The 23,116-nt window shown below is 42.0% G+C and overlaps 1 protein-coding gene across 5 annotated transcripts in view; it reads right to left on the bottom strand.

Annotated features, from left to right (window-relative positions):
* Positions 1–23,116, bottom strand: part of MIPEP (mitochondrial intermediate peptidase) — a 77,483-nt gene that overhangs the window by 32,965 nt on the left and 21,402 nt on the right. For all 5 annotated transcript variants that reach the window (XM_085862662.1, XM_085862659.1, XM_085862658.1 and 2 more), the window contains exons 5-11: positions 17,929–18,015; positions 16,063–16,126; positions 9,695–9,877; positions 9,087–9,243; positions 8,051–8,099; positions 7,035–7,095; positions 2,420–2,472 (exon numbers count right to left, since the gene is read on the bottom strand). In XM_085862662.1, the coding sequence (XP_085718788.1) occupies positions 2,420–2,472; positions 7,035–7,095; positions 8,051–8,099; positions 9,087–9,243; positions 9,695–9,877; positions 16,063–16,126; positions 17,929–18,015 (654 nt within the window). The remainder of the gene's footprint in view (positions 1–2,419; positions 2,473–7,034; positions 7,096–8,050; positions 8,100–9,086; positions 9,244–9,694; positions 9,878–16,062; positions 16,127–17,928; positions 18,016–23,116) is intronic.

The raw sequence follows: 23,116 nt of genomic DNA, 5'->3' as shown, positions 1-23,116 counted from the left end.
GAGGAGGAAGCATGACGGACGGACGGATGGACAGAAAGACAGAGGCAGGTTACAATATCCTTGTTTTTTTTTAAAAGCGTGGGGATAATGAGCACAGTATTGTATTCACCAATAATAGCAGAAGAGATTGTGCGTGAAGACTTGAAGATGTGTGGGTGGGGAGCTAATGTAATAGAGTGGCGAGACCTCTTAGTAGAGGATAAACGGGGCTTCTTAAAGTCTAGATATACTATATCCACTGCCTTTCCCTCATCCACCCAATCAGACACTGCTTCATAGAACTCGAAAAGATTTGTTAAACAGGAACTACCTTTGGTAAACCCATGCTGACTACCTTTAATTAGTTTGTATTTGTTTAAATGGTTCCTCATCCAGTCCCTAATTAATATCTCCAACACCTTCTCCACAACTGCAGTCAAACTAACAGGTCTGTAGTTTCCCAATTCTTCTCTGGATCCTTTCTTAAATAATGGTGTTACATTTGCTACTCTCCATACCTCCAGTACCTGTCCTGACTCCAGTGAGCGATTGAAAATATCCGTTAACATCTCGCTTACCTGCTCAGACACCTCCATCAATACTCTCGGTTGCATATTATCTGGACCCGGAGCCTTATCCACTCTTAGATTACCGAGCTGTTCCTTTACCTCCTCCACTCCAACCTGGATCTCCTATAAAAGCCCTTCTTCACCTCCTTGATAGATACTCTCAGCTATTGGCAATTCTCCTGAATGTTCTTGTGTAAAAGTTGAAGCAAAATACCTGTTTAATAAGCCTGCCATCTCACTTTCATCACCAACCACTCTCCCGGTGCTATTCTTCAATGGGCCCACACTGGTCCTAACCTGTTCTTTACCCCCTTACATACTTAACGAAAGCCTTGCTGTTATGCTTAATATTCTTAGCCATGTCCTTCTCATACTCTCTTTTGGCTTGCCTCTGTTTACTCCGATAGTGATAAAAATGCAACTCCAGTCCTGTTATTTTATACCTAATAAAATGACACAAATTGATAAAATGAAACTGATAAATAAAATTTACCTCCTGTGTTATTTTTAACCTCTGCCACTGAAGGTGGACACAAGTTATGTTTTCACCCCGATCCGTTTGTCTGTGAGCAGGATATCGCAAAAGGTTATGAACGGATTTGTACTAAACTTGGTGGACATGTTGGGAGTCTGACAAGGACGAATCAATTCGATTTGGATGAAGATCCAGAACCAGATCCGGACAGGAGAATTTTTTTTTTTTTTAAGTGCTTCTTCACCATTGAGAGATGGGGCCAAAAAACAATATGTAGCATGATATCTCAAAGTTTCATGTAAACGGTTCAACCTGGCAGAGGTATGCGCTCTACCGAGTGCCGTTCTCATCAAGTGTAGTTCAAGTACAAAGCGGATGCGGACAGGCTTTGCTCTTTGAGATGCTTTCTAGTTAACTCCGCCACCGAAGGTGAATGGAAGTTATGTTTTCACCTCTGTCTTTCTGTTTTTTTTTATCTGTCTGTGAACAGGATATTGCAAAACGTTGTAGATGGATTCGGAGAACAGGTTGGGTTTGTGAGAAGGACAATTCAATTCCATGAAGATCTGAATTTGAGTCCAGATACGAGAATTTTTACGTGATTCTTCATCATTGAGAGATGCGGCCAAAAACGATGTATCAAAAAGTTGTGGACGAGTTATGACAAAACTTGGTGGACAAATTTGTTCGATGACAAGTACAAGCCGATTAGATTTTGGTTCAGGTCCAGATCCAGATTCAGCCTATTAGTAAGATACAAAAGGTAAACTGTTAAGCCTGGCGGAGGTATGTGCTCTACCGAGTGCCGTTTCAGTTACCTCCGCCACTAAAGGTGGGTGGAGGTTATATTTTCACTCCCGTCTATCTGACACAACAGGATATCTCAAAAAGTTATGCACGAAATTTGGTGGGCAGGTTAGGTGTTTGACAAGGAAGAGTCAATTCGATTTTGGTGAAGATCCAAATCCGGAAGCGACAATTTTTTTTTTTTACGCGATTCTTCACCATTAAGAGTTAGTGCCAAAAATAACATATATAGCATATTTCAAAAAGTTGTGGATGGATTTGGATGAAACCAAAGCCTAACAAACATGCGTACCACTGCTAAATCACCAAATTGCTTTACAATCACAAAGAAGAACATGACAAAGGTTATGATATCAATTTTAAAACAAAGGATAAATTAATAAGGTCGTACAATATTCATGGAAATCTCACTTTCAAAAACAAATGATATCACACCTTGATCACATAGGAGGACGCAATGCAATGTTGACCCGCACTTTCACAATTTACATAAAATGGCAAATTGTTTCCGTGACACGATTTTAATGCCCTTGGCAAGCACAGCATGCTCTTTTACCGTCAATGGACGTAAAGGTACGAGTCTCCTTACCTTTCTGCTCTGAAAAGGCCACTGTAATATGGTGGGTCCCAGGGCATCAGTTCCTAGGGAAACAAAAACAAAGAAGAAACAAGTTCTTTAATTTCTCAAAGTACAAGTGCATTAGTCATCACCGCATTCTTTGAAGGATAATCCCTCAGGCTTCTGCCAAATGCTAAGCGATGTTAAAGTTCACAGACTGCATGAGCGATGAAAAGGATGACTATTTACTTACTCAGAGCCAACAGAGTGCAGAACGAGTCAAACATACGATATTCTTGCATTCCCTTGTTTTGTTTGTTTCCCACGATTTCAAGAAGACTCTTCTCTACGTTACGACTCAAACCAATATAGGAGTGTTCTGTGTGATGAGGATGATCAATTTGCTGTGATGAAAAAAAAACACACTGAAATAAAATAAACTATCGTTTTCCATCATCACTGCAGACGTTATCTACAAGTCTTTCCTCTTTTCAAACAGCCTGACCCTGACCTCTGACCATCAGTTTGGATTCTGTCCCGGTAACAACACTGGACATGCTGCTGCTCCTCTCTCAGCAATGGTTAGAGGTCCACAATCTCAAACAAGAAGAAAGGACAATCTCCTTGGACATATTTCAGGCATTTTGGCATGGTCTGGCATCCCGTTATGCTTGTCAAGCATGCCAAGGCATCCAAGGCTGCCTTCAAACCTGACTTCTCCTCTCAAACAGTCAATGTGTAACTATGAATGGAATCCTCTCCACTATGAGGAGAAGATGGAGTGCCCCAACGCAATATTGGGCCAAGTCTTGTTCCTCATTTACATAATGGATCTCTTCGAAGCTCTGTAAATCTCTCTCATAATTTTTTGAGGATGATGCCACATTGTCGTAAATCATCCCATTACCACCGACAGGCAGAAAGCAGCTGTGTCACTCTCTGAAGATCTGGAATTAAGTAGACACTGAACTGATAAGTGGACCATGTCTTTTAATTGTGGAAAAAAATATCTCAGTTTCATTCTGTCATGAAGAAAGGCCACCTGTCTACATCCATGATCAGACACAGGAAAAGGTTTAGGCTCTTGAACGTCTAAGCCTCACCAACAGTGATGTGCTCTCTTAGGCCAACTAAATAGCAACGTTCACCTCCAAAACCAGCAGCAAATTGGGAATCCTCCATTTTTCTGAGTCCTTCATTGAAAAGTCAGAACTAACAACAACCTGCAAGGGCTCCCTGTGGGCTGGCATATCAGCATCACACCTGTCTCCTTGATTTTGTGGAAGCGAAAGCTCTCAACATTATTGGCATCTCCTACAATAAGGCCGAATGCTCTCACATTGCAGAGAAGTTAGTGGAAACCTTCGAGCTTGCTCTCAGTCCTTCAACCTTGCCCGGCTACCCCAGGACACAGGCTCTTCCAGTAACCTCCTCCTGGTTAATCTCCCAAAAAGCAGGCTTTCTATCCACCTCCAACCTTTTGTTGCTCATTTCTTCCATTTGTCAAACTGTATTCTGGAGACAGTTCAATTACACTCTTCCCTCCAATAATTCAAGCACCACCATTTGTCACCCCCTATCGTACAAACAATCTTTTCTACCCTTGTTAACCGTATCTGAGCTAACAATATTACGAGAAAGTTCCTCTGTTTCTTCCCCTCCCCTCTCTTTTTACTTTTATCACCTTACTCTTCCTTGAGTTGAGATTTTGTTTACATATATATACAGATATTACACAAATAAGACTGCAAGCATTGGCTTATTTGTCCATTGAATAAAAATAACGAAATCTCCCCCAACTGACGTACAGTTGCACTAGCTAGATTGAGCAATCCAATCAAGACTACTTTGTAACATTAGTGCTTGGTCGGACATCCTTCAGCCTCGATGAGAGATTAGCGCATCCCGGGCTTGGATGAGATTCGATCACGGATGTATTTGATTGAAATTTCCCAAATTCATACCCGCAAAGGCGTCGGAAACTCAACCATGGTTTTTCGAAATGTTTCAGCTTACTCTCTGCCAAGAACACTCCAGTAGTTCTCGATCAGGCTGTGATCATTGTTGTTTCCAACACAAGCGATATACAAGTAGCATCGTTTCAATCCAACTAAATGCTTTGTAAAGCTCAAAAAGAGCTTTACAAAGAAGGGTCGAAATAATTTAAAAAAAAAACACACAACACAACAACAACAAAGGTAGATATTACGTCTTCAGCTTGGTGCAGGGAACAAACCAGGAAATTCCCGATGCTGGACCCTAACTTTCTTGCAGGGGTGTAAGATGCAATAAAGTCATATATACAGTCGTGGCCAAAAATATTGGCACCCTTGCACTATTTTCAAATAACACAATTTTCTCAAAAAATAAGTTGAAATATCCAAAAGAATTTGGCTCCAGAATTCTATATTTCAGTGTGAATATTACAGAACCTTTGTTTTTGAATCAGAAATTAATATGTGCTTTTAAATCAGAAAATAAAAAGAAATGGTATTGATAAAATTATTGACACCCTCAACAAAAATATTTGGTAGCACTGCCTTTGGACAAAATAGCTAAGGATGAGCTTCCAACACCTCTCTTCTGGCAGTTTGGCCCACTCTACTTGTACAAACTGCTCCAGTTCTCTCAGATTTGAAGATTGTCATCTCCCAACTGCTGTTTCCAGATCTCCCCACAGATGTTCAATGGGATTTAGATCTGGACTCATTGCTGGCCACTTCAGAACAGTCCACAGTCTTGTCTTGAACCATTCCTGGGTGTTTTTTGAAGTGTGTTTGGGGTCATTGTCTTGCTGCAAGACCCATGACCTTCGACGGAGACCCAGCTTTCTGACACTGGGTTGAACATTGTGCTCCAAAATACCTTGGTCACCTCCTGATTTCATGATGCCATACACACATTCAAGGCACCCAGTGCCAGAGGAAGCACAGCAATCCCAAAACATCACTGAACCTCCTCCATGTTTGACTGAAAGGAAGGTATCCTTTTCTTTGAAGGCTTCATTTTGTTTTCTGTAAACAGAGATGATGTGTTTTTGCAAAAAATCTCTAATTTGATCTCATCTGTCCACAGGACATTCTCCTGGAAGGATTTTGGCTTGTTCAGGTGTGTTTTGACAAACTCCAGTAAGGCTTTCTTATGTCTCTGTCTCTGTCTCTGTCTCTCTCCGCAGTGGAGTCCTCCTGGGTCTCCTACCACAGAAACCCCTTTCATTGAGTTGGCGACGGATGGTACAAGTTGAAACTGTCGTACCTCGTGTCTGAAGTTCAGCTTGAATCTGTTTGGCAGTTGATCGAGGTGCTTTCTCCACCATTCAAACAATCCTTCGCTGCAATCTTTGATCAAGTTTTCTCTTGCGGCCACGTCCAGGGAGGTTGGCTACAGTGCCATGGGCCTTAAACTTCCTGATAACATTGCGTACGGTGGACACAGGAACATCAAGGTCTTTGGAGATGGACTTGTGGCTTTGAGATTGTCCATGGTTGGTTACAATCTTGTGTCTGACCTCCTCAGACAATTCTCTGGTTTTCTTTCTTTTCTCCATGCTCATTGCGGTTCACACAGTGACACAACACAGCAGAATGACTCCTTTTCTTTACTCAAACTGGTTGAATGAGTGATTTATATATTGCAGTCACCTGCAGCTCACCACAGGTGACTTAAATTCCAAAGTGAAGGAGAATCACCTGCTTGAAATGTCATTATTTCTTACAACTTCTAAAAGGTGCCAATAATATTGTCCGGGCCATTTTAGGATTTCTGTGTGGAATAAGCTAAGACTTAGGATTTTCTTTCAGTGTTTTTTGTTTTTTCCTGCTGCCAATCAAAGAAATACTTATGTAGACACCAAAATAATTTTTAACTTCAACAATTTTCTGGAAGAAATGGTGCGTTATTTGAAAAAGTGCAAGGGTGCCAATATTTTTGGCCACGACTGTTTGTAGACAGGGAACCAAATTATGTGTGGATTCAAAGTTACGAACAAAATCTTACAATGCATACGTCGACGTACTGGAAGCCAGTTAAGTATCTTGAAAAAAATTTGCTGAACCTGAAACACGAGGCCGAAGTTATAAATATTATTACCAAAGAACCCCAATTTTACGACATCTCAATTACGTTGTTCAACAGCAAGATAATGTTCATAACTACAAGGCCATTCAAGCTCTGCTATCTCACATTTTTAGCTCGCCTGTTCGAAGAACAGAGAGCTATAGCGATACCCCGGCGTGAGCGTGAGCATGAAAATGTTAAAGTTTTTGGTGCAAGTTATTTCCTTTCTAATGTTTTTATCTACCACACTATTTTTTTACTGATTACTACATACAAATACATATATTGCTTTAAAATTATTTGGATCAGACTTCACTGCAATGCTTTATAAAAAAATATTATTAGACTAGTCTTTTAAAAATGACAAATGTATAAACAGGCCAGCATTGGGTGGCTTTGGCACCAACTCTCTGGTTCTTACAAACACACCAATAATTTACAAATTGACATTTGAGATACTTCAAAGATTTACTTCTCTTAAACCATTAAAGCAGCCACCGGTGTTTTCTTCAGAGAAATATTTACAATCCTAGGAAAGAGAAATTAACCTCATGGATATAAACCAGAGATAAATAAATTGACAACTTACTGGATTCATAGGGTTTAGTTTAATCTTCATTCCCCTCATCATGGTAAAGTCTTGCTGTGTTCTAGTGATTAAAAAACACAAACACACACACAAAAAAAAAAAAACTTTCAATTGGAGGCTCACGATGAAAACAACATCAACGGCATGGCAAAGTCAAGAGGTCAAGGTGGTGATGAAACCAGAAAAAGTTACAACTATTCGGAAAGTTATGAAGGAACTTAACGATCCATCCAAAATTAATTACGAATCTCCTCCACACTGCAAAAGCAATGCACTTTAAAACCGCAAAACATTGAGAAGATTCAATCAGGTGACTCCTGGGTGATTAAGGCCTTCAATTTACAAAAAGCCATGAACAGTATATTCATGTTTCTCCAACATCCACGACGATTTCCCCCTGCATGGTGGATGCCACCATGAGTGCAGGTGAGTTGCACAGTTTGGAGAATTTTCCCACTCCTCAAATGTCAAAAAAGAAGAGCAATTGCTATTTGTTTTCAAACTTAGTTATTATTTGCACTCAGTGGTGTAATAGCTAGAACGTGCACTCTGAGTCTCAGAGATAGGGAGGAGGAAATTCCACCTTTGGAAATGCCTGGCTGAGTGCGGTGGGAAAAGAGGCGCCACTGTTGTGGCGTCACTGGTACCCAAGGTGTCCCAGGAAGTGATGGCAGTTCCCCCAAGCTCAGTGACTATGTTTGTCTCGTCTGTTCGTCTAAATGTTCATGTGTGTGAGAGGTTTGTGTGGCGGCTCCACTACGAGCCTTACATTTTGTTGAAAAAAAGAAAGAAAAGAAAAGAAGAAGTTAATAAACACCTGGGATTCACAAAGATTAATTATCTTAGTTTCATGCATGGACAGCCTTAGTGTCAAATAGAATGCGACTCGGGACTGAACCAAAAAATAGACAAAACTGGTAAGCATTCTAGAAATAAAGGTCCCAAGATAAAAGTACAGCTTGCATAACATGAGAGTAGAATTCTCTGAAAAAAATATTGAGGATGCATTGACTTACTTTTCTGAAAGCTTGTTCGATAGCTTTACCAGGAAGTCCATGACAGTTCCTGTAAGACAGTCAAAGCAAGAGCCAAAAAAACTACAACACATTATTGCAAGGTTATTTTAAGGTACAAGAAAGATAAAACAATACCCTGCCAAGTGCAAGGGACAATTCAGTGTGGGGGACATGAAGGAGAGCAGAATGTGAGGAGGGGGGGAGGTTTGAGGGGCATGACGCAGGAGGTACGAGGAAGTTCTGATGAGTTCTGACGCCCTTCCCCTCAAAGCTCTGATGCGTGGCAGAGCCCGGACCTCTGGGGATGCGTGAGCTCAGGCGAAGATATGTGGCAGCGCACGGAGGGGGTGGGGGGAGGGGGGACACTCGGCAATTCCATCTCTTCCAGGCAGAGGTATTGCTGAATGTATGTCATGTCTTCGATATTTGATACACAAGAAACCTTCTTACCACTGGACTCGACCAACAAGGCATTGTTTGCAGTGTGCAACACAAGATGCCACGTGCCATACATCGAGAAGAACCTCTGCCTGGAAGAGATGGAAAGGGCTGAGCTTCTTGCAGCTTCTTCTTGGCACCACGGAGTCCTGACGTGAACACGACCAAATATGTCTGGGAACATATCGATCAGGAGGTGCAGTAAATCAAAATAAAGACCAATTACAACACCGTAGTCCCAAGAAGGAAGCCAGAAGATTCGACCCCAACCTCGGTCAAGTAATACGCAAGAGCTGCAACAGAATCTACTCCACATATGGCAAAATCTGGATCATGCTGCTATCAAACACAACATCATTGGTTCAATGGACTCGCGGGTTTAACCAATGTGTGATGCCAAAGGACATGCAACCAGATACTGATACATGTAGTCCCTTTCATTGTGTTTGCGTCACATTGTTGAAATAAAGTTTGTTTACAACCAGGAAAGTTCTTTTTTGTTTTTGTTTGGGAGGGCACTGCAAAAGAAAAATAAGCCATAATTCACATTTGAACAGATTCAAAACATCATACTAATCTAAGCAGCAAAGACACTTGCCTGGATTTTTGGCCATGGTTCCACGGAGGGCACGGTCTGCAAAAGTGGAATAGCCCAGCAGCTTGGCCAAACGGTAGCGGCTTTCAAGCAAGGCATCCAGACGAGTGAGCTGGGCCTCATTTGGGTGCAAGTAGGTCCGATAAGCAACTTCTCGTACCTGCCTCACACAAGAACATCAGGCAAACAGTGCTCATAACAGCGGTTGGTATTTATTTTGACTCAGTTTCCATAATGTTATGAAAATCGACTGACACAGGTATTCTTTTAAGAATAAAACTGTTTAACACAAAGGATGGCATTTTATGTTCGTTTTGTGACAGCATGGTCACAGGAAAATGAAGAGAAGGCAAAAAGAGAAGGGATGGGACAAAACAAAAAAAAGAGCGAAAGGAGAGAACCTGTGGCATGTTGTGTGGCTAGACAAAGAGTTTACTAAAAAAGACGATGGCTGAAGATTTCTGCACAGACAGAAACAGCGAGGATGGGGAAATGAGGCTGAATATCACCTGGCGGTGACTGGGTGTGAGGTTGGTTGTGTGGCCCAACTCAGCCAATCCTTCCATCACGTATGGTGACTCACAGTATTCCCCAAGATGTTGAAATCATACCAGATCATCTGACGAGTCCGTGTGAAGCCCAGATACTTGGAGCCAGCCGTCGTGCTGGGGGAAGCAAGGAGCTAAGTGGGGAGGCATCACACGAGGATCCACTCTGCAAGGCAGATATGTCCCGGCCAGAAAGTCCGTCTGCAGCTCCAAAAGCTCCACATGTAGCTTGACAGCGGCACGGCGCTGCAGGCACACAAAAAATTATCAGTTACTATAATGTCTTTCAATCCTGGCAAACCTCATAGTCTCACCCAACTGCCCGAGAAGGATCGTCAAATTAACCCACCAATCTATTTCCATGGTCAGCGACTGTAAGAAATTTGGTCTCTTGAACTTCTGAGCCTCCCCCATCAACCACATAGCAAAAATATCCTTCAAAGCCAGCCACGGACTAGAAATTTTCCATCATTAAAAGTCACTCCTGCATTCCGAGCCGGGATGTTCATATTATAGTGGTCATGTTCTCTGGCAATGAGAGCTGGTATCCTATCAGCTCTTGGTACGTTTTCACTGTCCATAAGTGTAAGGACATCCCATGCTCCTAGCGCGAATAATATTTTTCTTTCCTCCCGTTGTCTTTCGACCGTAAAATGCACGACCTGTTGTCCGCGGTAAACTGGCCAGATGATATGGAAGTTGGATAGACGTGCAATGTGTATTAGGGTCATTTGTTATACATTTTAACTGTTTCTCAAAAGACTGGAGATCGTTTACTCTCAAATAAATTGATCTTGCAATTAAGGTTCTTTCCGATATTAGATTGGCAAGCTTTGCTTTGAATGTCCCCTTTATGATCATATTAACCCAAGTTCTCAGCCATATTTGTAAGCATTCGACGCTTTACCCTTCTTTCAACATTTTCCACAACTCCCACTTTGAAGATATGTATTACAAGCATTTAAGACGAATACAAGATTTATAAAATAGAATATATTTATTGGACTTACGCAGCATTAAATTTTAATCCACAGACAGGCCAATTTGAAGATCATTATCTGCCCCCCAAATGCCTGAATGCAACCTCGACGCTTAGTCTGAATCCTACCCTCCTGTGCCAAATAAATAGTTGGCTTAGTAGTGATGTATAATGGTTGAATGGAGATGTCGTCGCAGACTGATCGCATAGAGGTGATGATGTCACACTGATGACTTGGAGGTAATTCTTTCCTACTATATGGATGTCATAATACTAATAATAATCATCATCATCATAATAATTAGAACAAGCAAGCAAAGATTGCATACCCTCACCCGGACTTGCTTTGTGTAGTTTTATCGTACATATTTTATCAACGTACTCACATTTTAATTGTACACAATTTATAGAGGTACTCGGTTGAAAAAAAGAAAACGTATACTACTGGCTACCACAAGGTGGCGTTTGTGGCCCACGTTAGCACATTCTGTGCAGACAAAGAAACAAAACAAACCCTAACCCTAACCCGAACAGCGATGGTGAGGGTAATAATAATAATAATAATAATAATAATAAATTACCCCCGTGTGGGGGTGACGGTCATCTCTATAATGTTTTTTACTATCATAATCGATGAACCGTTGCCAGATATCTCCTAAAATGACAGACTAGATTGGTTTTGAAAATGGCGACTTTCACAACTTTCGTGACCTCGTGACCTTGACCCTGACCTCAAATCCAGGAAAAAATATGTCGTTGGGTATCACTCATCGAACTCTACCCACATACCAAATTTCATCAAGATCGGAAGTAAAAAGTTTTCTTTGTACCGGGAGGCGTTTTTGACATCTTCCAGGTGACGTGGCGGCCAAACGGGATGGAAATTCAAAAATCTGTCCTGTTAGATACAAGATAATATTTTTTACTATCATAATCAATAAACAGTTGCCGAATATCTTGTAGAATGGCAGACGAGATAGGTTTTGAAAATGGCGATTTGACCTCGTGACCTTTTTTATAACTTACGTGACCTCGTGACCTTGAACCCGGACAAAAGTTATATCGTTGTGCAACACTCATCGACCTCTACCCACATACTAAGTTTCATCAAGATCGGAAAGAAAAATTGTTGACGGACGGACGGACATTTGGTCCGGCTTTGTTTAGGTCATCTCGATAGAGATAACCTAATAATAACAATAATAATAATAATAATAATAATAATAATAATAATAATAATAATAATGATCTGCATTTAAGTATGTTCCTTTCGTATACTTAAATCATAGCGCTTACAATATCAATAATGAGCCATTTAATGCATTAGCAAACATATACTTTAGATTAAGAGTATCACTAAATGAAGAATCTCAATAATTATGCAATAAACAAAACTACAATGGCCCATTGTGTGACCCTTCGTCCTCTTCTCATGTTTCGTTGAGATTGGATAAGTAACGACTGAATGTATCACAACATGTATAATGACAATGCTCATTTAGGAAATAAATAAATATATATATATATATATATATTTTTTTTTTTAACTGTTTAGTTGAATTTGCTGATTTAGTGACGTATTCTTTGAGAGATGGGTAACCAGTGTATTGCTTGCATCAGAGCAGTGGAATCATGTCTACGGTTTACCCAGTACACAAGACGAGCTGCCCAGCGATGAAGGGACCATCTGGAATAGATGTGAGTAGTCCATTACAATAGTCCAAGCATGAGAGTACTGGGCTGCAAACTGCATAGTGACAGGCATCCTGGTCAATCATCTTTCTTATTTGTGAAACGAGTACACATACTCCCTACGGGAGCATCAGGAAGGGTCGTGTTATTATTACTCTTATTTGGATTACAGTAGATCTAGGCTCAGGTCCATAGGCATATAATGCCTCAAGGACGTCGGGTTTTCTCCCTTTCAGTTTAGTGTTAAACAGTAGTAGCGACTGTTTAAAAAGGTAATCATCCGTGTTTGTGTTTTATAATATTTTTAAAATTCCTGTCGGGGTACTCCATGAAATGCCACAATAAGCTATTTAGACACGTTAACACGGCGTTTGTCCAAGGAGGAAAAAGCCCTTGGGGAGAGGGGTATATTGTTTTGTAATAACATAATTACACCATTATCATGAGTGTTGTTATTAAAAAAAAATTTTTTTATCAGAAGCAGCCTTGGAAAAATGACGACACCATTAGCTATCTCAACACGGATATACACCTCAACACAGATTTCACCCAAGATGGAAAACCCTTTTGGGGAGGGTGGGCAAATGAAGTCGCTACAACCACCATCGTGTGACCCTTCATCCTCTTCTCATGTTTCGTTGAGATTGGAGAAGTAACGACTGAATGTATCACAATGAAAAAGACAGACAGACAGATACCAAATTGTGTATTTTAGTACGACACTGCAGAGATGAAACCTCACTGGATTGCTTCGGTAAGAAACACGAGGTGTCATCGATATATGCAGTCGAGGTATGCACCGAGATTCCTTGCCGATTCTGACGGCCTGATTGACGAGTTTACTGCTGCAAGAACAGTGTCTGGGAGATTATTTAAATTGGCATGTTAATTCCGTTTTTCTTCATTCAGTTTAAATATATTACACGTCATCAAAGATTTCAAGTCTAGTATGCATGCACTTATGGTGTCCAGTGCTTGTTTTCGGTCAGCAGGAATTTTGGGATCAACCGATACAAAGAGTTGCTTATCATCAGCATATGATACTCTTATGAAATGGAGGTAATGACGTCACACTCCGATCACATTTGATCCGGTTTAATACAGAGTAGTTAGTTCATCTTATCAACCCACCAATATTTTTGTTTTGAATAGAAATCGAGTTTTTTTTTTTTAAATATATTACTTGTAAATACATTACAGTCGTGTAGTTTAAATGGGAAGAGAAGATTTTGGCCAAAAGTTCAAGTCTGTCATTTAACGTACTTTGGCTTTTAAATTATCCTGACCACACATGCGCAGAGAGGATCGAGTGAGATAGTTTTTTACTGTCTGTCTGGCAGTCAAACAAAATAGAAAATTATCCCAAACAGCAAGCTTACTGTTTTTAAGGACATCAAAGGACCCAAACAACAGGTAATGTAACGTGTTAGATAAGGTGGTGTAACAGACTCCGCGTAAAACCCAGAATCAATTCATTTATACGCCTCTTCTTTTCTTTTTCTATATATATACAATGTCAAGGCTCGTATAAGAGCTAACACACAGAACATATAACAAGGACAGCAAGAGACAGGAAGGATGGGAGAGGGAAGCACAAAACAGTGGGGAACAGACACGTTTTGAACTTCTCTTCAAAATGAATTATGTACTTGAACACGATAACACAAATTAACACGATAACACATTATGAGCCTTGTATTATTTCTCATGCACCGTTTTTAATGAGCCCAAATGCAAAGCGATGGACAAAGTTAGTTGTGCTAAAAGGCAGAGAAAGGTTATGGGGTTGTGCGAAAAGATCGAGTCGCTATATCTGATGACGCGAGGTGAAAATGCGGTGTCTGTGGATTGCCATAACGGGGTCAACGATTGTTGGTAGAACTTCTACATTGTACTCTTCCTCATTCCCAAACCTTCATTTTCCAACTCCATATTCGAACCTTATTCCCAAACCCATATTTTCCGACACCCGTACTTGAACCGCCATTACAAAACCCTTAATTTCCGACACCAGTATTCGAACCCCGTTCTCATGCTTTATTCTCAAACACATTCTCAACCGCAGCTCATGAAACTAATCAAGACGAAGGGATTTATGCCGGAGCAGGTTTTTAACACCAACGAGACGGGATTATTTTGGAAGAGGAATCCGTACCTCGTACATTCCTCTCCAAACAGGAAAAATCAGGGTTCAAGGTAAGGTGGTTAAGGGTTGTGTTATCCTTCTCTTATGTGGCAATGCTACAGGCGACTTAGTCGTAAAGCTAATGTTGCTTTTCCGATCGCTGAATCACCTTCCCCGCTCCCACTTACCACACTCTCCATAAATTCAAAAGGTAAAGTTTTGTTTAATTTACACCGTATTTATTGTATTTAAATGTTTGTTTCAATGTTAACATAATATGTATGGATATGTATGTATATATATATATATATATATATATATATATATATATATATATATATATATATATATATATATATATGTTTTTTTTACATGTTTATTTCAATTGTAATGTGTTCATTTCTGGCTGCCATCCACCTTCCTTATTTTCTCGAAGCCCAGGTACCGAACCCCTTTTTCCCAATGGCCCTTGGTTTCCACAATGATGGTTTTAACTATTATGGCATTTTCCAGGAACCAAACCCCCACGATATTGGCGGGTTTCCTGTATACTGTCATGATAAAGACAGTTATCTATCTATAATTCCAGCAATGTGTGTGTGTGTGTGTGTGTGTGTGTGTGTGTGTGTGTGTGTGTGTGTGTGTGTGTGTGTGTGTGTGTGTGTGTGTGTGTGTGTGTGTGTGTGTGTTTGCGTGTGTGCGTGTGTGTGTGTGTGTGTGTGTGTGTGAGACCGCCGTTTCTCGACAACCTCTGGTCCGATCTAATTGAAACTTGCCAGGTATATTGCTGGGGACCTGATGATGTGCCTTTTCAAGGTTTGATATTGATCGGACAAGTGCTTCCCAAGTTATGGCCATTTATTTACCAAACCAATGACAAGACACGTTGTTGCGTGGGCGTGGCCGATGGGGAAGGGAAGCACAGCCACGTTCCCCATTACAGGTTACAACGTACGGGCTTCGTACGGGAGAGTGATGACTTCGTGTATTCTAATAATTTCTCGATTTCTTATGCGCATTTATAGATAAACAAAATGGCCCACGTTATGATCGTTTTCATATTAGACGGTGTATAAATTTCGGGAACATCAGAGTGCTGGTATGCTCCGAACCAGGAAGTAAATTTTTTTCTCTCTCTTCTCTTCTCTTTTTGTTTTTCCTTGCCACGACATTGTGAAAAGGTAAAATACGTTGGTGCTTATTGAATAACTGGGTATGCGAATAATCGTAACTGCGAATAATATTGAACTTCCGGGTCACGCACGTACGAGCACGTGAGAGCAAAGAAACGGCCTGTGTGGTTTATTTATTTATTTATTTATTTTTTTACGGGCACGTACTAGTACATACCAATTAGCTGTTAACACATGGTGAGCCAAAAATAACTTTGCTGGACAAGTGGTCTCACAAATTCGGTCCAATTGCTACATGGCATAATTCAGAGATACAGTTACTGCTCAGTGGTAAATTTCTCACATACATATAGTAATTCAGCTTTTAAAATCTGTTTTTAGTTTTCCCCTAAAAAAATTTAAACAAAAAAATTCCCTGACATTTTCATAAATGCATTTGACACACTTTTTTTCCTCCTATGACATCAAGCATACACAATGTTTTTAGGCACAACTGCTTTACCTTCTCGACATCCAGATGGATCCCACTGACTTCAAAGTCAAAAAGGAACAGCTCAGCAACACGTCTGTCAAAACAAAAACTTTGTCAGTGCAACTTCACAACAAAAACACCTGCAGGTCACAAGGCCTTTGGCCATATTTAAATGGAGTATTGCTGCGGGCTGTGGCCCCAGCATCACATCTGTCTCTCCTACATTCTGTGGAACCGAAAATTCTCAACATTATTGGCATTGCTCACCATGAGGCTGAAGGGCAAGGCCTGAAGCTCTCACATTGCAGACAGGTCGCTGTGCCTCTCCTCTGATCGAGCTGACTCTGCTCGCTCAGCGCTTCTCCAAGACACACACATTCTTCCACGAACACTCTCCTGGCTAAACTACAAAAATACAGGCTTCGCTACAACTCCCCTCTTTTCTCCCCTTTGTGGAACAGCCTCCTGAAGGCAGTTCAATCACACCCTTCCCTCTGAGGGTTCAAGCCTTAGAGGGAAGCACCACCATCATCAAATGCACCACCATCTCATCATCTCCCATCCCTACAGGAAATATTTTCTATCCTGATTAATCAGATGCAAGAAAAAGCAGCCTCTTACTTGTACGTTACTGTTTCCTAAACTGTTTTCCCATTTGGTTGCTCCCTTGCTTTCGTTTGTCCAAGTATGGCCCCACTGCCGAGCAGTCAGTACGTTGCCTTTTCACACTCCGTCGCCTCACTCTTCCACGAGCCTAGATCTTGTTTTAAATACACAGGATGTCCCAGAAGTACTGTATCTATTTTACTTGCAGACAATACAAAAGTGGGAAAGAATATAGCAACTTAATTTTGACATAACATTCCATAAGACCTAAAGCCTATTCATTTATTTATTAAAGAAAAGGTATTTGAGATGACTGCTACGGGCAATCTTTTGCACGAGCTCACCAGAAACACAACACTGAATTACCGCCTCAAGCACATCGGCGGTTAAGTCAGCTACTGCTCTCTGAAGGTTCTCTTTAAGAGCCTCTGTTGTTCTTGCCTCATCTATGAAAACCCTCTCCTTAAGGAATCCCCAAAGAAAGATATCGGTGCTGTCATGTCGGAAGACCGAGATGGCCACTGCACATCACCGAATTGTGAAATCACACGATTCAGGGGGAAAAAATTCTTTGGCATTTATGGTCTTGAAAGAAATACGGACAAAAATGCGGTCTGACATTATCCCGCAACATTCAGTTGGGTGTTGGGTACCTAAAGTGAAATGATGCTCTTGGAAAGGTTCACTGTCGGAAAAGTGCCAAGTCAATCATCTTGGAAAGTCCTCATACAAAGAACAGCCAAAAAGCATGAAGATGATGCCAAAAATGATAACTGTGCATAAAATATTCAATTTCTCAAATCGTTGAGCTGAACTGAATCTGGACTCCGAGCACCAGAGATATGAATGGCAAAGATCAATGAAGAATGCAAAGCCTCACCAGGATACATAAGTTACAGTTTATCTGAGAATGACCGATCTATATGTGACACACTGACATATAGACCGATTACCATAGCCTCTCCTGTCCATTGGGAAACAGGTGAGGCTAATTAGAGGGGGACAGCCACAACCCTTGGCTCAAACAGAACAGAATAAAAAGGCACAATGATCTTCCGGAGACATCAAATTTGAGATTATTCAGTGGCAGGTGCTGACTCCTCATTTTGGGCATCGGTCGCTCACGATTTGGGAAAACATTAGCAGCTTCCTCGAGGGCTTTTTTGGATGTCGTGTCTTGCATACCCGAGCTCACCACTTGGTGTTGAAAAGATGAATAAACGAGCTATCCTGGGATGCTGCTCTGCTCCCCCCAAACTCTAAGTACAGCTGAGAACTAAATGAATTTACCGAGTTTCTTCATCCAACAATTCCACAATCTTCGCATTTTCCATCAATCTTCTTAGAGAGGAGTAAAGTTCAGCATTCGTATTGAGTCTGATGGGAAACAACAAAAAAAAGACAGCATGGTTTCACAAATTTGTACACCATTTTGCAATTTCACAAGGTCATTTATTGGATGGTAAGACAATGTTTAACTCCGCCACCAAAGGCGGACGGAGGCTATGTTTTCATCCCAGTCTGTTTCTGTCTGTGTGAGAATGACATCTCAAAGTTGAGAATGGATTCAGATAAAATGCGGTGGTCAGGTTGGGTGTGTGCCAAGGTTGAATTGATTCGATTTTGGAGAAGATCCGGATACGATAATTTTTAAGTTATTCATAACCAATGATAGGGCCAAAAATTAAATATATATATATATATGTATATATATATATATATATATATATATATATATGTATATATATATATATATATATATATATATATATATATATATATATATATATATATATATATATATATATATATATATATATATATATACTGTATACACTACCGGACTAAAGTTTTAGAACACCCCCATTTTTCCAGTTTTTACTGAAATTTAAGCAGTTTAATGTTTGAATGTATTCTGAAATTAAAGCAGAGAACAAATAAACATTTGCAGATAATAAAGAAATCATGGAATCGTTTTGTTGAACAAAATTTAATCCAGATTTTTTGACTCATCAAAGAAGCCACCTTTTGCAGAAATAACAGCTGAACATACTCGTGGCATTCTTTCTGCAATGGAAATCAAATATTGTTCGGAAAGTTCTTCCCAACACTGTTGCAGAAGTTCCCACAAATGTATTGCACTTGTAGGTTGTTTTGCTTTCACCCTTCTGTCCAGTTCATCCCAAACCCCATCGATGGGGTTTAAGTCTGGAGACTGTGCTGGCCATTCCATGATTTGAAGCCTACCGTCTGGTTCTTTTCTTTTAAGGTAGTTCTGACATAGCCTGGAGGTATGTTTTGGGTCGTTATCTTTCTGTAGGATGAACCCCTGACCGACTCGGCGGAGACCAGAGGGTACTGCATGGCTCTGCAAAATGCTGTGGTAGCCCTTTTGGTTCAGGGTGCCAGTCACTCTGTGCAAGTCGCCGACTCTGGATCCAGCAAAAGAGCCCCAAATCATCACACTTCTTCCTCGATGTTTGACAGTTGGTGTCACACACGGAGGAACCATCGTTTCGCCGACTCGACGGCGTACAAAAACCCTGCGTGATGAAACGAAGATTTCAAATTTTGATTCATCGGTCCATAAGACGTTGTTCTAGTTTTCAGAAGTCCACTGGCGGTGCTTCATGGCCCAGGCAAGCCTCTTTTTCTTATTTTGCCATCTTAGCAATGGCTTTCTTACTGCCACTCGACCTGTCAAACCTGCAGCTCGAAGTCTTCTCTTCACAGTTGAAACTGAGACTTCCTTACTTCGACCAGTGTTAAGCTGGGCTTGAAGCTGCTGTCCTGTGAACCGCCGATCACGCAGGCTGTTGACTCTCAGAAACTTGTCTTCTGCTTGTGTTGTGGCTTTGGGGTCTGCCAGACCTCTTCCTGTCAGAGTTTCCTCCAGTTTCCAAGTGCCTTTTGATGGTGTAGGAAACTACTCACTGACACCTTGGTTTCTTTGCAATTTCTCTCAAGGAAAGCCCAACACTTTAAAGGGTTATAATGGTCTGTCTGTCTTCCTTGGTTAATTGTCTTTTTCTCACCATTATGACAGCAATATATTACTTCCTGCAGTGCAATATTGTCCAAATAATGCTTCAGAGGGTGTAGCAACACAGTCTGTTCCAACACTGCTTTTATACAGACAGAGGGTTTGTAACAAATCAACAAAAGTTGGGACACCTGGAGGAAGTGTTGGCATCAACCCTCAAGGCTTAATTCACTTCCATTGCTGCAGAACAGCTGCAGTTGCTAAGCCATTACTTGTTCCCTGAAAAGGGCCTTTTTTAAAAACTCTGAAATTTACATTATTTTTCAGTTTTTGGAAACCTAAACTTTTTTTTTTTAAACCTCTGGCAATTTACCGCTTAGGCTTGTACCATTTCAGGAATGCACTGGACTTGAACTGCTTAAATTTCAGTAAAAACTGAAAAAATGGGGGTGTTATAAAACTTTTGACCAGTGGTGTGTGTGTGTGTGTGTGTGTGTGTGTGTGTGTGTGTGTGTGTGTGTGTGTGTGTGTGTGTGTGTGTGTGTGTGTGTGTGTGTGTGTGTGTGTGTGTGTCTGTGTGTGTATATATATATATATATATATATATATATATATATATATATATATATATATATATATATATATATATATATATATATATATATATATATATATATATATATATATATTTGTGGAACTGGAAACCATTTGGATTCAACATAAAGGTCCCAAAAATCAGTTATCCCATTAAGTATATGTGCAGTCAGATCCCTTTCCTTTTTGTCTGGTGAGAGAATCAAAGGCGTGCGTTGCGATGTCCTTTTCGGTCGGTTATTAAATCTTTACATCCAACGAAACATCCAACAAACCATCGAAGACAATCCAACAAACAAGCCGACAACACCACTGAACAAGCGCTTCACCCGCCCAACCGGCGACTCACTGTTTCAAGCCAGAATCTTTGTGAAGTACCTTTTTGGGCAAATCCACACGTATGGAGTGGATGGGCTTCCCGGTATAGGCGAAACCCCGCCCAGAAAGGGCGGACGCATGGAAGCCCCATCTAATCGGAGCGAACAGTGATGTCAGTTTCACCAAGGACCCTCCCCACTGAGGTCAGGTCAGGTATGGGAGCATGTGCCAGAAATGCGCGTCACTGCGTCCACTTTCCGCCGGTACTCCAGGGGCCTCCGTCTGGCCTTCCCCCAGGCAGATGCCAGGCCCATCCCCATCTCCTTGAGATGCTGGTCAACCTGCTGTAACCACAAAGCATGTGGTCGTCCCATTGGCCTCCTCTACTCACGAGACTCCCTCGCTGAGAGAATCTGGTGAGCAGGATCAGCGTCAGGAAAACGAGCCACATGTCCATACAGCCGAAACTGACGCTCACGGACCATGCAGATAACAAATCTCATCCGAGTCTCTCTCAGCAACCGCTCGTTGGACACAAACTCTGACCAGCGATAGCCAAGGATTCTCCGAAGAGACCTGGTACCAAAGGAATTAAGTCTCCATCTAAGATCCTTGGTCAGAGTCCAAGTCTCGCATCCATAGAGCAAGACTGGAAGCACCAAGGACCTGAAGACTCGGACTTTCGTCCTCCCGCACAGGTACCGGCAGCGCCACACCCCATGATCCAGTGAATCCGTGACTCCCCAGGCCCGACCCAGACGTCCATTGACCTCCGACTCACAGCCAGCAGAGACATGAATATCACTGCCAAGGCAAGTGAATCTCTCCATGACCTCGACATCCTCACCACAAACAGGACAGCAGCATCCAAGATGTCAGTGAAAGCCTGGATCTTAGTTTTGACCCAAGAAACCCGTAATCCCAGCGGCTCTGCCTCCTCATTCAGCACCTCGAGTGCTCCCAAAAGGATATCTAAAGTCTCCGCAAAGATGACTGCATCATCTGCGAAATCAAGGTCAGCGATCTTGACATTCCCAAATGATGCACCGCAGCTTGATCTTTCCGACATCCTCCCGAAAATCCAGTCCATACAAGTGCTGAAAAGTGTGGGGGCCAGTACACACCCCTGACGAACTCCAGTAACAACTGGAAATAAGTCAGAGATGGTACCACCACATCTCACAGCACTCTCAGTACCAGAGTAGAGTTCAGACATCAGATCGATCAGTTTTGGTGGCACCCCACGAAGACCAAGAATCCTCCAGAGGGCATCCCGATTCACTGAATCGAACACTTTACAGAGATAAACATAGGCTGCAAGCAGCCCCTGCCGAAACTCTCGTCTGCGTTCGGTGAGGACACGAAGAGCAACGATATGGTCAATTGTTGACCTCTTTGGTGTAAAGCCTGACTGCTCTGGATACTGGTGCTCAAGCAGATGGTGGCGAAACCTATCAAGAATTATCCAAGCAAAGACCTTGCCCGGCACTGAGAGCAGCATCACCCCTCGGTAGTTGTTGCAGTCTTGGCGATCACCCTTCCCTTTCCAGAGAGGGACAACAAGGCCCCTCTTCCAATCAGTTGGGATGATGCCTGTGTTACAGTCAGAGCACAAAACTGCATGCAACGACACGAGTACAGCATTTCCACCAGCCTTGAGAAGTTCAGCATGGATGCCACAGATCCCTGGAGATTTACCCCTTTTCAACCGGTTCACCGCAGCCCGTGTTTCCACAAGCGAAGGTGGACCACAGTTGATTGGAGGGTCTGCAGCAGGGATTGTAACACCCTTGACGTCCAACTCAACAGCTGGGGGATCAGCCTGGTACAACCGCTCAAAGTGACCGGCCCAGCGGGCCTTCACTTCAGACTCCTCTGTCAAGAGCCTACCACTCTCTGTTCTAACTGCAGTGCTCCGAGGGATGGGCTTGGATGAACGTAATGCGCGAATTCCCCTGCAAGCAGGACGAGAATCACCTGTCCACAGGTGATGCTCTACCCCTTCACAGATTCCTCACACATAGGCCTACTTGTCCACCGTTAGTGCACGTACAGTTTTACACCTCAGCTCCCAGAACAGCTCAGCTCTGCCATTCAGCCTGGCCCTGCGACTTTGGCCAATGGTATCCAGTGTCCCTTCAGACAAATATCTTCTTTGCCCTGCGGTGAGCTCCAAGACATCCACCGGCAACATCAAGGAAGGTGGTCTTGAAGACACTCCACAACTCTTCAGGACCCCCAAAGCACCCCGAAACCCCAAATGTCCACTCAGCCTGTTCACAAACTCCTCAGCTACTCTCTCATCATTGAGCTTGCCAACATCCAGTCGAGGCTGGGATGGCATCATTCTCCAGGATTTAAGGTGCAGCTTTAGAGTTTCCACAACAAGCCTGTGGTCAGTATTGAGGAACTGAGCACTCCGGTAGACCCTGCAGTTCTGGATCATCCTCCAGCGACCGTCAACAAGGACATGGTCAATCTCCTTTGCCGCACCGCCAGCGTTGGAATACCAAGTCCAGCGATGAGCTTGTGGGCGCTGAAACCATGAACCAGCCACCCTAAGTCCATGACTTCTTGCAAAGT

This window comes from Eptatretus burgeri, chromosome 17, assembly GCF_056783735.1.
Source record: "Eptatretus burgeri isolate ZD-2024b chromosome 17, Ebu_testis_v1, whole genome shotgun sequence".
NCBI lineage: Eukaryota > Metazoa > Chordata > Myxini > Myxiniformes > Myxinidae > Eptatretus > Eptatretus burgeri.
Note: the sequence above shows the minus strand (reverse complement) of the source record. Positions and strands in the feature narration are given on the sequence as shown.